Genomic DNA, 13924 nt, shown 5'->3' on the forward strand with positions numbered 1-13924 from the left:
GCACATGAAAGCTCATACCAATGACAAACTTAGTTGGTCTCTAAGGTGCTACTGGAAGAAATTTTTCTACTGCATTTTATTTTTATTTTGTTTAGATGGCAGACCAACACAGCTGCCTACCTGTAACTAGAACTATGAACCTATTAGGTATCTAAAGCCATTTGCACATAACAAAATATGTATTTTTTCAAAGTAATTGTTGAACTGAAATTGGAACGGATTAAGTTTGAGAACCAAGGTACCACTGTATATAGAAATGAGCCAACCACTTATATTTTAGGGAGCAGGCTAGCAGGCGGGGCCCATTATTTACATGTAGGTTTTATTTTGTTTGTTTTTTATTTTATATTTTGGAAATGTATATCCAGTTTTTTCTCCCTTTAATTTTTTTGGGGGCCCCCAAGAGAGTGGGGCCCTAAGCTATAGCTTGTTTAGCTTATACGTAAATCCGGCACTGATCCAGAAGCACAGCTTCTACACAATATTTACACAAAAAGGAAAAGCAAATGCTTCTTTACTCAGGAATCAAGGTAGTTTATTAGAAGGTGGTTTATTCCAGATTGTAGCAGCAACAGGAAGGAAAACACTACATAAACTGAATATGCCAAATCAAATGTCAGCTTAGTATAATAACAGAACGCAAAAGTTGTAGGAGATAGATAAAATATATTGAAGGCTTAGCAAGTTAAGTGTATTTTGATTTCACAGGAATTTGCAAATGAGTGTCACTTTGAATGTCTTCATGCGTTTTGCATAACCTTGGCCGTCTGAGCTCAGAAATACCAGCAATGAAAGGCAGAAAGACTGAAACAGAATCTCTTTCGACATTTTGTCCAGCTCTGCAGCAAACCCCTTCCATTGGCAGAACACACTGGTAGGCAGAAAAGGATTGTCTGAGCTTCCCTTCTAATAGTGCTTCTTTTATCCGTCCCGCTGAATTAAAATATTGCTTCACCCGGTGAAACAGGATACGCAAAATATATTTAATAAAGAAAGTTGCATTCCAAAAAGAGTAGGAAGATGGATCAATATATCTGCTTATAATTAAGGCTGTGTATATGGCACTCTCCCTTTGCTACATATGCTACTACTAGCAAGTATCACAAGAAGTAGGGATGTGCATGAGAAATTTTGGTTTTGTTTTGCTTTCTGAATTTAAAAGGTGTTTATATGATTTATTTATTGAAGCTTTTCATGTTTAGTTAATTCAAAATCCATTCATTTGTTTGTTGGGTTTTAGTTCAGAAGGAGACATATCCTGTCTTTTGCCATCTAACTTTTAACTTTTTGCTAGATGCCAGGGATACTTGAGAAAGATCCCTTAAGTCTGATAACCAATCTTCCATGAATTTCCAGTGAAGACCAGCCAGTCTTCTTCCACCTTTTAGCCTGAAGTGGGGCAGCCAATTGGCTTCGAATTTACAGGCTATAGTACGACTCCGCAAAGGCATCAGATCTGCCAGGATTCAAAGAGATCAAAGGTGCTTATTTTTGAGCCGGGGGGGGGGGGGGATATTGCCTTTAAAAAATGTCTCTGAATTTGAAATCCTGCCTGGCTCAAATGTTCAGCGGGGTAATTAGTCTGTCCCAGAGTGCTTTGTAAAAACCAATCCCTCTTCCCAAGGAATTCTGGGAGTTGTAGCTCTGTTGGGAGAATAGGGGTCTCCTAACAGCTCTCAGAACCTTCAACAAACTACAGCTCCCAGGGTTCTTTGCAGGTAGCCAGGACCAGTGGTGGACCTTGGCACCTCATATTTCAGTGTGCCATCTCTGGGACTGATAGGACTGCTCTCACAAGATCCTGCTGGACAATCCAACTTCCCGCCAGATCTCACAAGAACATTCCCACCTTGCCAGCATATAGCTGAAATTGTGCAATTTAAATGTGTTTTAGATGTGGGCATATTGTTTTTTCTACGTGGATAGAATGAATGCACATCCCCATTGAGAAGCCTGTTTAGCAGCTATCGAGTGTCATACAGCAGTCTAGTCTCTAACACAATGCCATGAGTTTTATGACAGCTATTGTTATTAGGTATTAGTACTGGTGATTCTCTGGAGCTCAGCAGAAATACTGCCTAAGGATTTGCAGACAGATTATGATGCATCTGGAGGACTCTTCTCACAGTCTCCACATATCTCTCGTCAGGCGCAGGTTTCCTCTGGCTTCCTGGCTCCAAAAATTTCTTAATTGTGGGGATGTTGCTGATCCTTTCTTTAAAAGCCTGCAAACAAGTGGAAAGGAAGGAAAAAAACCAAGAGCAAGAAGACTCAGAATCAAAGAACCTGAACTATGGCACTAAAATAACAAACTTGCATGCTGCACCCATCACCTTCAATCCATTTGGTAGAGTCTATTAAAACAGATGGCCCAACAAGCCAATCAATCTCTAGAGCAGGCATCCCCAACCTGCGGCCCTCCAGATGTTTTGGGACTACAACTCCCATGATCCCTAGCTAACAGGACCAGTGGTCAGGGATGATGGAATTGTAGTCCAAAACATCTCGAGGGACGAAGGTTGAGGATGCCTGTTCTAGAGCATAGGCTAAAAACTTTTAGAGCTGCAGGTGTAACTGGACTACAACTTCCATCATCCTTGTGCTGGCTGAGGCAGATGGGAGGTGGAATCATCTGCAAGGCCACATCTCCCCCAACCCATGATCTAGAGCAGGGTTTCCCAAACTTGGATCTCCGGCTGTTTGGGGACAACAATTCCAACCATCCCTGACCACTGGTCCTGCCAGCTACGGATAATGGGAGTTGTAGTCCAAAAACAGCTGGAAACCCAAGTTTGGGAACACACTGATCTAGAGTGAATTTTTAACATGCACATGCTTCCCATGTTCACTCTGGTTTGAATTAAGGAGGGTGGCTTCAGGTAGTATGGGCATCTAAGCATTTTTGCCAATTCAGAATTCTGTAATGGGAGGCAACATTAAGCCACTCATCACGCAGAGCTAGTAAGCATCATCATCATCACATTACCCTAAGGTCTAACTTAGTTTTCTAGAAGGGGTTTCTACAGAAACCCATCTGCTTTCAGGTCTGGAACAGATGAGAAAGGAATTCTTTTTTAAAAGGAAGAAACAACATAACTCATATTCAGTGTTTGAAATTAGCCAGGAGCCAGGCGCATTTTGCACCTGGTTTTCAACCACTTGCAACCAAGTGCCAGGATGGTGCTTGACATTTCCACCATCTGGGGATCATTGGATCTCGATTGTTTTCACACACTAATATCCCTTCCTGTAGAATTCTGTCAGTTATATTTTATCTGCACAATCGGAATGAATCTCATGAATCAAGACACTTTTTCTGAGCAGGAGCAGTGAACTTACCCCACCCCACTGCCCTGCTCACAGTTGTGAAGAATATCCCTACATTATGAATGGCCTGTGTCACCATTAAGAAAAAGAAGTCAAAATCGGCCAATATATGTGTGGGCTGTCCTGAATCAAGTGATTTTTCTTCTTTAAGTTCTCAAAGCTCTTCACCGAGGTCAGGGTTGTCATCTGAGCTAGCCAGATGCTTAGCTGAAAACCAAACACAGTCAGTCCATCGTTCGAAAAATAAGACTTTAGACATTCCTTTTTGGCAACTGCAACCTTGGTATAAGGAGGCATTTGGTGCCAAGGTTATAGACCTGAGTTTCTAACACCACTCATATTGTGTTTGTTTGCCGTACCTGCAAGTGAGGGAAGTCGGCCAAAACACTGGAGGATTTTTCCTCCACCATCAGAATAGCTTCAAGCAGCTGGACGTCTGCCCAGCTGAACTGGTTGCCAACAAGGAAATCTTCTCCATGTTCCTTCAGCACCTGCAATACACCAATGTTAGCCCAACGCCTAAGAACAACTTCCCAAGCACACATAAGCATCTTTCTCATCACTAGACGTGTCCTTTTTTTAAAAAAACCACACACCACATATTTGTTCTTCCCGTGTTACATTTTACACATTAAATTTGAGAAGCAGCCCAGATCACAAGCCTGTCTTATAACAGCAGGTTACTGAAACGCACCTTTTCATAAACAGGGAAATATCTTTGTGTTGCTTTTTTGAGGATTGTAGCCAGTTGCTTCTCCTTGTCCTCAGGGGATATGAAAGGGGTCATCATAATCAAGACCATTAGGTCCGTTGTTCCTTCTGCATACATGTCAATTCTAAAGAGACATATATTCACACATCTGTTAAGGTGCCCATCTTGTTTACGACATGCACACACAAAACAGAATTTCAGCTCTTTCCTGCTGTGCAGAAAAGAGGCCGCCAACTACTCTGTGTCGAGGCAGACAAGACATTGCAATTCCAGCTGCTTGGTGATGGGAGGGTTTTCTCCGTGTTGTTGCAACCCAGGGATGTGGCAACATGGTGCCCTCCAGATGTGCTGGGCTCCAACTCTCAACTAAGACAGCCCAAGGCCAGGGATGATAGGAGTTGTTCCCCCAAAATATCTGGAAGGCACCACTTTGTAAATGGTCAGAATGAGAGGACAATTGGGTCTGCAGGTGACTGAGGGAGAAAGTGCCCAGTCCTAGTCCACATGGAAATGCTATGATTGTTTTCCATCCCATCATTTGCTTTTCATGAAGGCTAGCTAATGAAATCATCCATCACCAACAACTTTTCCACTTTTCCCTTGCTTAGAAAGCACAGGTAAAAGTTTGCCCCTCCACTTTCCCTAGAAAAACCTGCTTTTCAATCACTCTTTTCCATGGAGAATATGACTGATGTTTGCTCCGATTCAGCAGTAAAGAGTGGGATTCCCTGGGGGAAAGTGGCGGGTTAAGTGGAATTGTGGTAGACAAGCCCTTTGACTCAGGCCACATTTCTACCATACATTTAAAACCCTGCAATGCCACTTTAAACAGTCATGGCTCTCTCCCCTCAAAAAAAGAATTCTGGAAGCTGTAGTTTGGTAAGGGTCCAGAGAGTTGTTAAGAGATTTTTTAAAATAATAATAATAATAATAATAATAATAATAATAATAATTCATTATACCCTGCCTATCTGGCTGGGTTTCCCCAGCCACTCTGGGCAGCTTCCTACAGATTAAAAATGGAATAAAACATCAAAGTCTGATAGTTGTTTATTTCCTTGACATCTGATAGGAGGGTGTTCCACAGGGCAGGCACCACCACCAAAAAGGCCCTCTGCCTATTGCCCTCATAGAGCTACAATTCTCAGAGTTGGTTTAACTGTCAATCCCTCTTCACAGGCAGCTCTGAGCAGGGGCTGATGGGATTTGTAGTCCACCCTATCTGAACGGCCCCAGGATGGAGTAGGTCTCAGAAGCCAGAAACAAGAGTGAAATACAGGACCCAAAGTATAACTTAAAGGTAGCTAAATGTTTTTGGTACTGTACAGTGCTCTCTCCTTCAGGTCCTTCCCGTAGAGGTTGTGCTTTGCTGCGATGTAGCTGAGGATAGCTCGCGTCTGAACCATCTTCATCCCATCCATTTCCACAAAGGGCACTTGCTGAAAGAGGAGGAATCCATCTTTTGAGAGGATAAAGGAAAAAAAACAGTGAAAGGTCAAAATGTTCCTTCTAGAAATGAAAGTCAGTAAAATCCCACAGCATTGTACTGGTGCTCAGAAGGACTGCAGAGACCAAATGAGGAAATGGTTGGCTACAGCAACGTGGAGACTATTATTGTACACTGGCCAAACAACACACACAAAACTATCTTGCAAGCTTGCAGTCAGCTAGCAACATTGTTTTCAAGTCATGGAAACAGTGACCATTAGAACAGGTTTCAAGAGAACCGTACTGTATTTTTCAGTGTCTAACACGCCCCCGTGTATAACATGAAACCTATTTGGGGGGATTCTAAATTAAGAAAATGGGGGCAGTGTCCTCTGTAGCTAGGTATGCATTCATAACTTCCAATACTGAACTTTCCTGAATAGCAAAGGAGGTGGTGCTGGGGAATGAGGAGATCAATTAAAATCAACATCTCTCCCTTCTGCCACTAGACTGTGTTGCTTACTTGAAATGAGTACAATTCTTCTCTGGCACTCAAAAGTCTTTGCCTTCCCTTTGCTCCTTACCCAAGAAGATACTGTATTTTTCTGTGTATAAGATGCCCCCATGTATAAGATACCCCCTATTTTTAGGGACTCCAATTTAAGAAAATTAGGGACTCCAATTTAAGAAAATTGGAAAATTAAAGAAAAGAAAATCTTGTAAAAGTCGACCCACAGGCGTATAAGACGACCCCCAACTCTTCCAGTTAAAATATAGAGTTTGGGATATACTCGCCGTATAAGACTACCCCTCTTCCTACGATCGTCCGTGGGCCGGACATGCCCGTGCTGCCCATATCCAAAATGTCTGCAGCGCCAGAAATCGCTTATGCGCATGTCCGGAAGCCGAAAATCGTGTCCGGACATGCACAGAAACGATTTCCAGCACCGCACTGCCCATTTCCAAAATGTCCGCAGCGCCAGAAATCACTTCTGCGGCTGCGTATAAGATGACCTGGTGTATAAGACGACCCCCAACTTTGGAGAAGATTTTCCTGGGTTAAAAAGTAGTCTCATACGCAGGAAAATACAGTAATTTTAAAGTAAAAAAAAAAACCCTAGCCTTATACATGGAAAAGTATGGTACTTTGTTTGACTTGCCTGGCCAAATATTTTCAAAATCACCAAATTACCTTGAAGCAGCTTCTCGTATTGCTCTCTGGTCTCCAGAAATTCCTCTTCAAACTACCAGATGGGGGGAAAAGAAGTGTCATGAATTGCTGCAGGGCTTGAGAAGCACACTCATCATTAAACATCATCCAAAGACAAGCATCCTCCTTGAGTTTGTTGCTTCTGAAAAGTCACAACTAAGCAATGAGCCTTTCATAACTTAACCAAACCATTTCTTATCAAAATGTGGGCATTTCCAGCACTGAATCAGGTTTCCAAAACCAGTGAAATGCAAGAAACAGCTGCTTTCTTCACTTCCGATAAGATTTTCCTTTCCTCCTACATCACTGTGGTACCGAGTGGATTTCAACTGAATCACACAATGCAATAGCATGAGGATGAAAGGAAAAAAAAAAGGAAAAACCACAAGCAGATACACAGAAAAAATACATGTCCAGTTGCTCAAGTTTAAGTGCCTTGAAATCATATTTTTAATTCCTCTCCCCTTGTACTGCAGTTGAGGATTTCTGATAAACTGTTTTGGATTAGTGATTCGTGCTGGGTAAAAGTTGAGTAAAATAGGAGCACTCTAAGACAAAAAGCAACCTTTCTTCATGTTATGTTGGCACATCTAAGAAAGTACTACTTACTTGATTTTTAAATATATATATCCTGGCCTAACAGGGTCATCAAAGCAGCTTGTAATAAAAAAAAAAGTAAAAACCAGAATTAAAACTTTTTCATAAAACATCAAATCCTCCCTGTTTCTTTTGGGTGGTCCATAAGTTTCCAATAGAATTCTGAGGAATCTGAGGCAGACTCCAACTAAGTGCTTCTGCTAATGCAAAGATTTCCACTTTCACTGCGAAACTTCCCCTTCCTCTCCTTTCACCCCACACTCCCCCCAAATCTGCTCCAGAAGGTTGGAGGAACCTCCATAACAGATTAAGGGGGCAACTGGCGAGAGGCTACGGAGAAGACGCCCCATTCTGCAGTGAGAAGTCCTGAGACTAAAGGAAGCACTTTGTTTGATACCACTCCAGATTTTTAAAGTCATGTTTCTAGTTCTCATGACTTTTGCCAACAATTTGGACATACAGTACAGCAGAACGTTTTTCTATATTTGCTCTCTGCAGTACTGACATACCAAAGCTAAATAAATGCCTGTGTGGCTTCAGAATGTGCAGTTGCAAAATAAGTAAATAATGAAAATAATTTAAGTGCAGCAGGTTGCATATGCATTCATTCTCAACAATTCTGTATGCTGTGCAATGGGATATCAAAAAAGAAATGGAAGGGGGGACCTTCCCAAGGCCAAAGGATGGCTTATCCAACCCCAGGACAACTTTATCTGGCTTGATGGCTTTATCATATTTTCCATCAAGGTATGCAAAAAAAAAAAAGTTGCTTCAAAGTTCCAACACATCAAGAAACAAAATCTGTTCATGCTGTAAGAAATAGGACTATCCCACTGATTCTCATCTCTTTTGGCTACAGTATGTAACGTGCCCCATTAACTGCATCCCACATTGTACATGGCGTATCCCATAATAACATGATAACATCTCTGTACAGAAGATGTACCATGATAACATCTCTGTACAGAAGCTGGCAGACAAGGAAACACAGACCTCCACCCCCGCTGCTGCTAACAGCCATCGTATTGACTCCATCTTGCCTCTTCCATCGAAGTAGTACAGTCTGGGCTTTCCAGACATGATTTCAGCTTCTTGATTGCCTGATGAAAACAAGAAAAGAAACACAAAGGCATCATTCTTGGCGCACAGCAAACTTGCTTGAGCAAAAACATTTCACCAAATACAGATCTGAAACTAACAATTAAGCACTACCGAGAGGTCATAATGGTCTCTTGGCACATTGAGATATAGTACAAAAGGCCATCGTTCGGCAAATGCAGGAGAATTTTTTTGTTATGGTTTGCTTATTGATACATTGCCAACATGCAAAGTACTTTCCACTCGATTCCCTGGCATGTTAATAAAAACTGCCCAAACAGTTTTTTGGGTGGATGGACCACCAAATTCAGAGCTTTTCTGGACTTGCACTGGCAAGGCAGAAGGTGGGCAGGGCACCCCACCGCCCTCCTTAATAAAATCCCTTTCCAATGGTACCAACTGGAACAAATATTACGTATGTCAGTCCAATGACCAGGTTACCTCCCCACACTACCGTAGTAGGGGACAAAAATTAAGATACACTTGTGTGAAAAGGTCTAGTATTCTTCTATCTATTTTCGTTTCTCTTATTTTGTCCCCTTTTATTATTCTTTGTGTAGATTAGCTTGTCTTCTATTGTATTGTGAAAAACTTTAATGAAACTTTATTTTAAAAGAAATAAAGGAAAGGAAACAGATATCAGGCCTGCACAGATTACTAGAAGAACTCAAAAAGAAAGCTATTCTATTCTGCAACCCACGAGGCAAGAAGAGGGCACAATTTGCAATCCATTCAAGTCAAACCAGTTGCATTTTTGGAAGTAGGAAAAGCATCCAGTCTGTTACTTTCTCTAGTCTTCAGCAGAAAGCATCCTGGGGAAATTATGTGCTGGCACATAAACAATAGCCCACAGTTCTCAATGTTGCTGCGTCCCTTAATAAGGAGGGGGGGAAGCAATGGCTGTGGAAGACAGCTGCATCATTGGAGAGAACAGCTACATATTAGGCTAAGAGACATAAATAAAAAGACAGAAAGGAAACAAAACCACTCAGATTTCAGCTGCTCATTGAGGATCCAAGAATGTGGGTGAAGGCTAGCCAACTGCCGTCTGTAAATTCAATCTACAGTGGTACATCGGTTTAAGAACAGTCCTGTTTACAAATGATTCAGTTTATGAACTCCACAAAACTGGAAGTAGTGCCCTGGTTTGCGAACTTTACCTCAGTCTAAGAACGGAAGCCGAACGGTGGAAGGGCACTGGCGGTGGGAGGCCTCACTAGGGAAAGCGCGCCTTTCGGTTTAAGAACAGACTTCCGGAACAGATTAAGTTTGTAAACCAAGGTACCACCGTATTCAATTTTATAGGCTCATACTGATCACTGGAGAATTTATTTCAGATCCCACTTCTAACATGAAGATGGTGAATCGAGAAAACCTGTAATAAGAGCAAGTCCTTCACATCACAGCACCGTTAGAACAGGAAAATGAAACAACAGCTATTTGTAGTGGGGTAGCTGGAACAATAACCCATTGAAGCCCCTTATGATGCAGAGTATTACTACCACTACTACTACTAGTAAATAAAATAAAAAATAAAAAATTACTAGTAGTAGTAGTAATAATAAAAAACTAGTAGTAGTAGTACTATTGATACTACTGCATTTGCATTAAAGAGTACACCTGACTGCTGCAATCACACAGACACAACACAGATGAATGTAGGTAAGAAAATAATAAAGTTGTTTATTGTAGGAAATAAACACCTTGGATAGAAAAGGTTTCTAGTGTAACTAGTCTAGAGGAGGAGAAGGCAGTCATGTTTGCTCCTTTCTTCTCTCAGAGGATAATTCAAAAGTAACACCTTATTCTGAGGTCCAAAAGAGGGGTGTGAGAAGGAAAAGATGTATCAGTCCAAACAAGGAAGAGAAAGGACATATAATAATACTCTAAGGATGTTGTCATGCCGCAGTTCAGGTGGCACTGCAAGCTACAGTATGATGACAAATGAGGAGGAGGAGGGAACTGGAAACAGAGGCAGATGGGCAGCAAAGGGCAGAGTGAACCAGAGATGGACAATACCGTATGTATCAACCCTTTCCTTATGCACAAAAAGCACACCTTGTACCAGAAAATCAAAGCATGATCTGTACAGGATCCTCCTACTTAGACAACTGGTGTGCTTCAGAATAAGATGGAGTTCTTCATGCAAAAGTTATATATGACATGAAGCAGGTGGAATTAATTCTTGCAGATTCAAGTCAGACAAAAAAAAGTCTTGCCTACACAGCTTTATACGGGGTTAGAGCTAGGGCTGGACTAGGATCAGAGAGACCTAGAGTTAAATCTCCCACTACCTTGGATAGGCCACTCCCTCTCCACCTTCAAGGGTTGTTGTGAGGCTATAATGTGGAGGGATGACCACATACACTGCCTTGTAACAAACAAATAATAGGAATAGGTCTATTAACCAGTTATTAGCCCTGGAAGGTAAAGAACTGCCATGTTGCATGCCAGTACTTCTCCAAACATCAGTTGCCAAGGGGCAAGAACAGAATGTGATTATTGCCTTGTGGGATTCCTGGAGGCTTCTGATTGGCCACTGTCAGAAAGAGGATGCTGGGCTAGATGGGCATTGAGTAGGATCCACCAGGGCTGCTCCTATGGGGTTTCAGGATCATACCACCTGGAATGCTGGTTGTGACTTAGGGCCATACTAGATGATACATTAACTAGGTGTGTGCTCTTAAGTATCTGAAGAAGTGTGCATACCAATGACAAACTTAGTTGGTCCCTAAGGTGCTACTGGAAGGAATTTTTTATTTTGTTTCTCTTAAGTGCAGTTTATTACTTACACAAATTGCCAGTGCAGACCCACCGAATCTGGATCAGGACCATGGTAGAGTGTTAGTGGGCTTTAACCATTTGACACTAGGGTCCCTGTCTGAATGCCACACACCAGAAATGTGAATAGGGAAGGGGGGGGAACCTCACATTTGCTTCGATTGAAGGTTTGTCTCCTATGCCACCTGATGACACGGGGCATCTGATCAGGCAAAGGGTTAAATTTCCCCCCTCCCACCAAGCTACATATAAGGATTCTCCCACACTGACCATTTTTGTGTAGAAAAACCTTGCACTTGTGCACAGGCATGGAGCTAATGTCTTGCCACTTTCATCTGACCGTTAAGGAATAAATGTTCAGTGACACAGATGAATTAGGGGAAAAAATAAGTGTTAATTGGAGAGAACAACTTTCACAGAAAGGTTGGAAGAAAGGGCGACAAGGAGGGAAGAATGAAACACTGAAATGAAGATGATTGCTAATAAAGTATCCAGTGATGAAACAAAACAAACCAACCCACTATACCCATATTATACCAGTTTTGGAAAAAGTACTAGTGAACAAATATTACCCTTTCCTATATATCTTAGACATCATGCCAACAAATATGGGACATAAAATCAATACCACTGGTTGTACTCTTATCTCCCCGTTCTCAGTTCAAATTCTGGTGTGTTTTTTAGAAGGGTCAGACTGAACAAACTGAACTCGCCCACCTTGTAGGTGCATAAAAGCAAAGGTCCTGGAACAGATTGTTCTTCAAATATAAAGATCTCAAGTGGGCTTTCACAAGAAAAACATGGTTTTGAAAGCCAACAATAGAAACAAGTGTTTGAAGGTTAACTAAGCCCCCACATTTGGCAATATTTACTGCTCCCTGAATATCATTAGTTTGGCATCATGGTTGTCAGAAAGGACAAGGAGAAACAAACTGATAAGCAGTGATTTATTGTTTTTTATTAATTCTTTTGGTGTTAAGTCATTCTAGCAGATGACTGATGCTGGGAAGTGCAATTTGGGAGGCAGAGTTCTCCCTTTTCATTCTCCTGGACTTCTCAGCAGCTTTCAATACTACTGACCGTGGTATTATTATGGACTGTCCCTGAGATGGGACTTGGAGGGCTGGTGTTACGGTGGTGCCAATCCTTTGTTCAGGGGAGGGGGCAGTTCTAAAAAGTAGTGCCTTAGTAGATACAAAGGACATCCAAAACAATACACAATACAGTCAAGTCAACTTACACTCCGAGTGAAATGTTAAGGAAGAGATAAATGTCAGAATGCTAGAAACACCAACAAACAGAAGATAGGGCACCAATAGTATGTTACAGATGGGGATCTAGCATCAGAAAGAAGGGACGATAAAGAAAGGACACAGATATGCTGCCAGCACTCCAATTCATTGAACCTACTTGAGCCATTCAAATGCTGGAGGAAGAGTTAGATGGTGTGTAGCATTTTCTATATACACAATAACATCAAAGATAATTTGTCTCTTGTTTTGTCCTCAAACAACTCTAGTTTTTCTAAAAGGGCTCTCTCCTGTTCCAGGGGACTTTTGATCTACCCCTTGGCCCTTGGTTCTTGGGGGTGCCTCAAAGCTCCATTTCGTCTCCCATGCTTTTCAGCATCCATGGGAGATGTCACCCAGAGCAGATGGGTTGTAGGAAAAACAGCTCATTTCCACCATGTAGAAAACCCTGGAAGGCAATTATTGATTGAAGTATGGAGGGTTGGGGAAATCTGTTGAACTAGAGGGAATTGTGTCGTCCCTACAGGAATAATCGAATCATCAAATTGTAGAATTGGAAGGGACCATGAAGGTCATCTAGTTCAACCCCTGGCAAATGCAGGAATCTTGTGCCCAGATCTTGCCCTGGGCACAGTTGTTTTTTTTTGAAAGGCACATTCCTCATGGCACCCTGCAAGCCCAGCTTTGCGGCCTGCCCTGTTGCGCCCTTCTCACGCGCCCTCTAGCTGGAGGGCAGCTTGAGAATGATGCAACAGGCATGCCATCCCCACTCTGTGCTTGGTTTGCAGGGCGCCATGAATGCGCCCCTCAAAGCAGGCTGCACATTTATTTATTTATTTTACAAATGTAACACAAATATGGGTTTTTAGTCTAATAAACCTTTCCTTGTAGTCCAGCGACACCTGGAGGGCGACACATTGGCTACCCCCGTCGCAGGCGCCGCTGCATACAGGTGAGAAGCCCTGTGGATCTTCTACAGATTCTCCCGCTCATATGGGTAAGCTGAAAGCAGGAGGGAAATAAAAGGGCACTCACTGCCACTCTGACTTGGGGCTGCTGCTTAAGCGCTGGATCGCGAAGTCCACCAACCCATGTTAGCAACCCACTTCCAGCGGAGCGGAGCACTTTGATCTGCGCACATCAAAGTCTTCGAACTTCGAACGCCCAATTCCCACCCGGACCCGCCCTGCCCGGAATGGCTCTGCACGTTCCAAAAGCAGCGCTGGGGCAAACTGCAGCTTAGCTCCCATCCCTCTGTTCACGGTGCCTTTCAAAGGCAAAGGCAACCCGATGAATGGATACACAACAGGCTACTGCTGCTAACCACTCTCCATCACGATCATACACCGGGAAATTTTTTTGCGCCTCTCGTCCCGTGCCAACCCCCCTTGCAGCATCACACGATGCACGCCTGCGCACGTGCATGGTTGCGGCAACTGAGAACAAGGAACCCTACCTTCGGTGATAGCTGCAAATGCTGAAGGCGCCCGCAAGTCCAGGAGCAGGCAACGCCTCCCTCGC

At 42.6% G+C, this 13924-nt stretch overlaps 1 protein-coding gene across 1 annotated transcript; it reads right to left on the reverse strand.

The window, feature by feature from the left end:
- Positions 1-525: 525 nt before the first annotated feature.
- On the reverse strand, positions 526-13924 carry LOC118082368 (glutathione S-transferase 3). The gene is made up of 7 exons (XM_035109806.2): positions 13860-13924; positions 8268-8374; positions 6660-6711; positions 5366-5498; positions 4022-4163; positions 3687-3818; positions 526-2225 (listed from the first exon to the last, which is right to left on the reverse strand). The coding sequence occupies exons 2-7, from the start codon at positions 8352-8354 to the stop codon at positions 2079-2081; spliced, it is 693 nt and encodes a 230-aa protein (XP_034965697.2). The 5' UTR covers positions 8355-8374; positions 13860-13924; the 3' UTR covers positions 526-2078.

This window comes from Zootoca vivipara, chromosome 3 (assembly GCF_963506605.1).
Source record: "Zootoca vivipara chromosome 3, rZooViv1.1, whole genome shotgun sequence".
Classification (NCBI taxonomy): domain Eukaryota; kingdom Metazoa; phylum Chordata; class Lepidosauria; order Squamata; family Lacertidae; genus Zootoca; species Zootoca vivipara.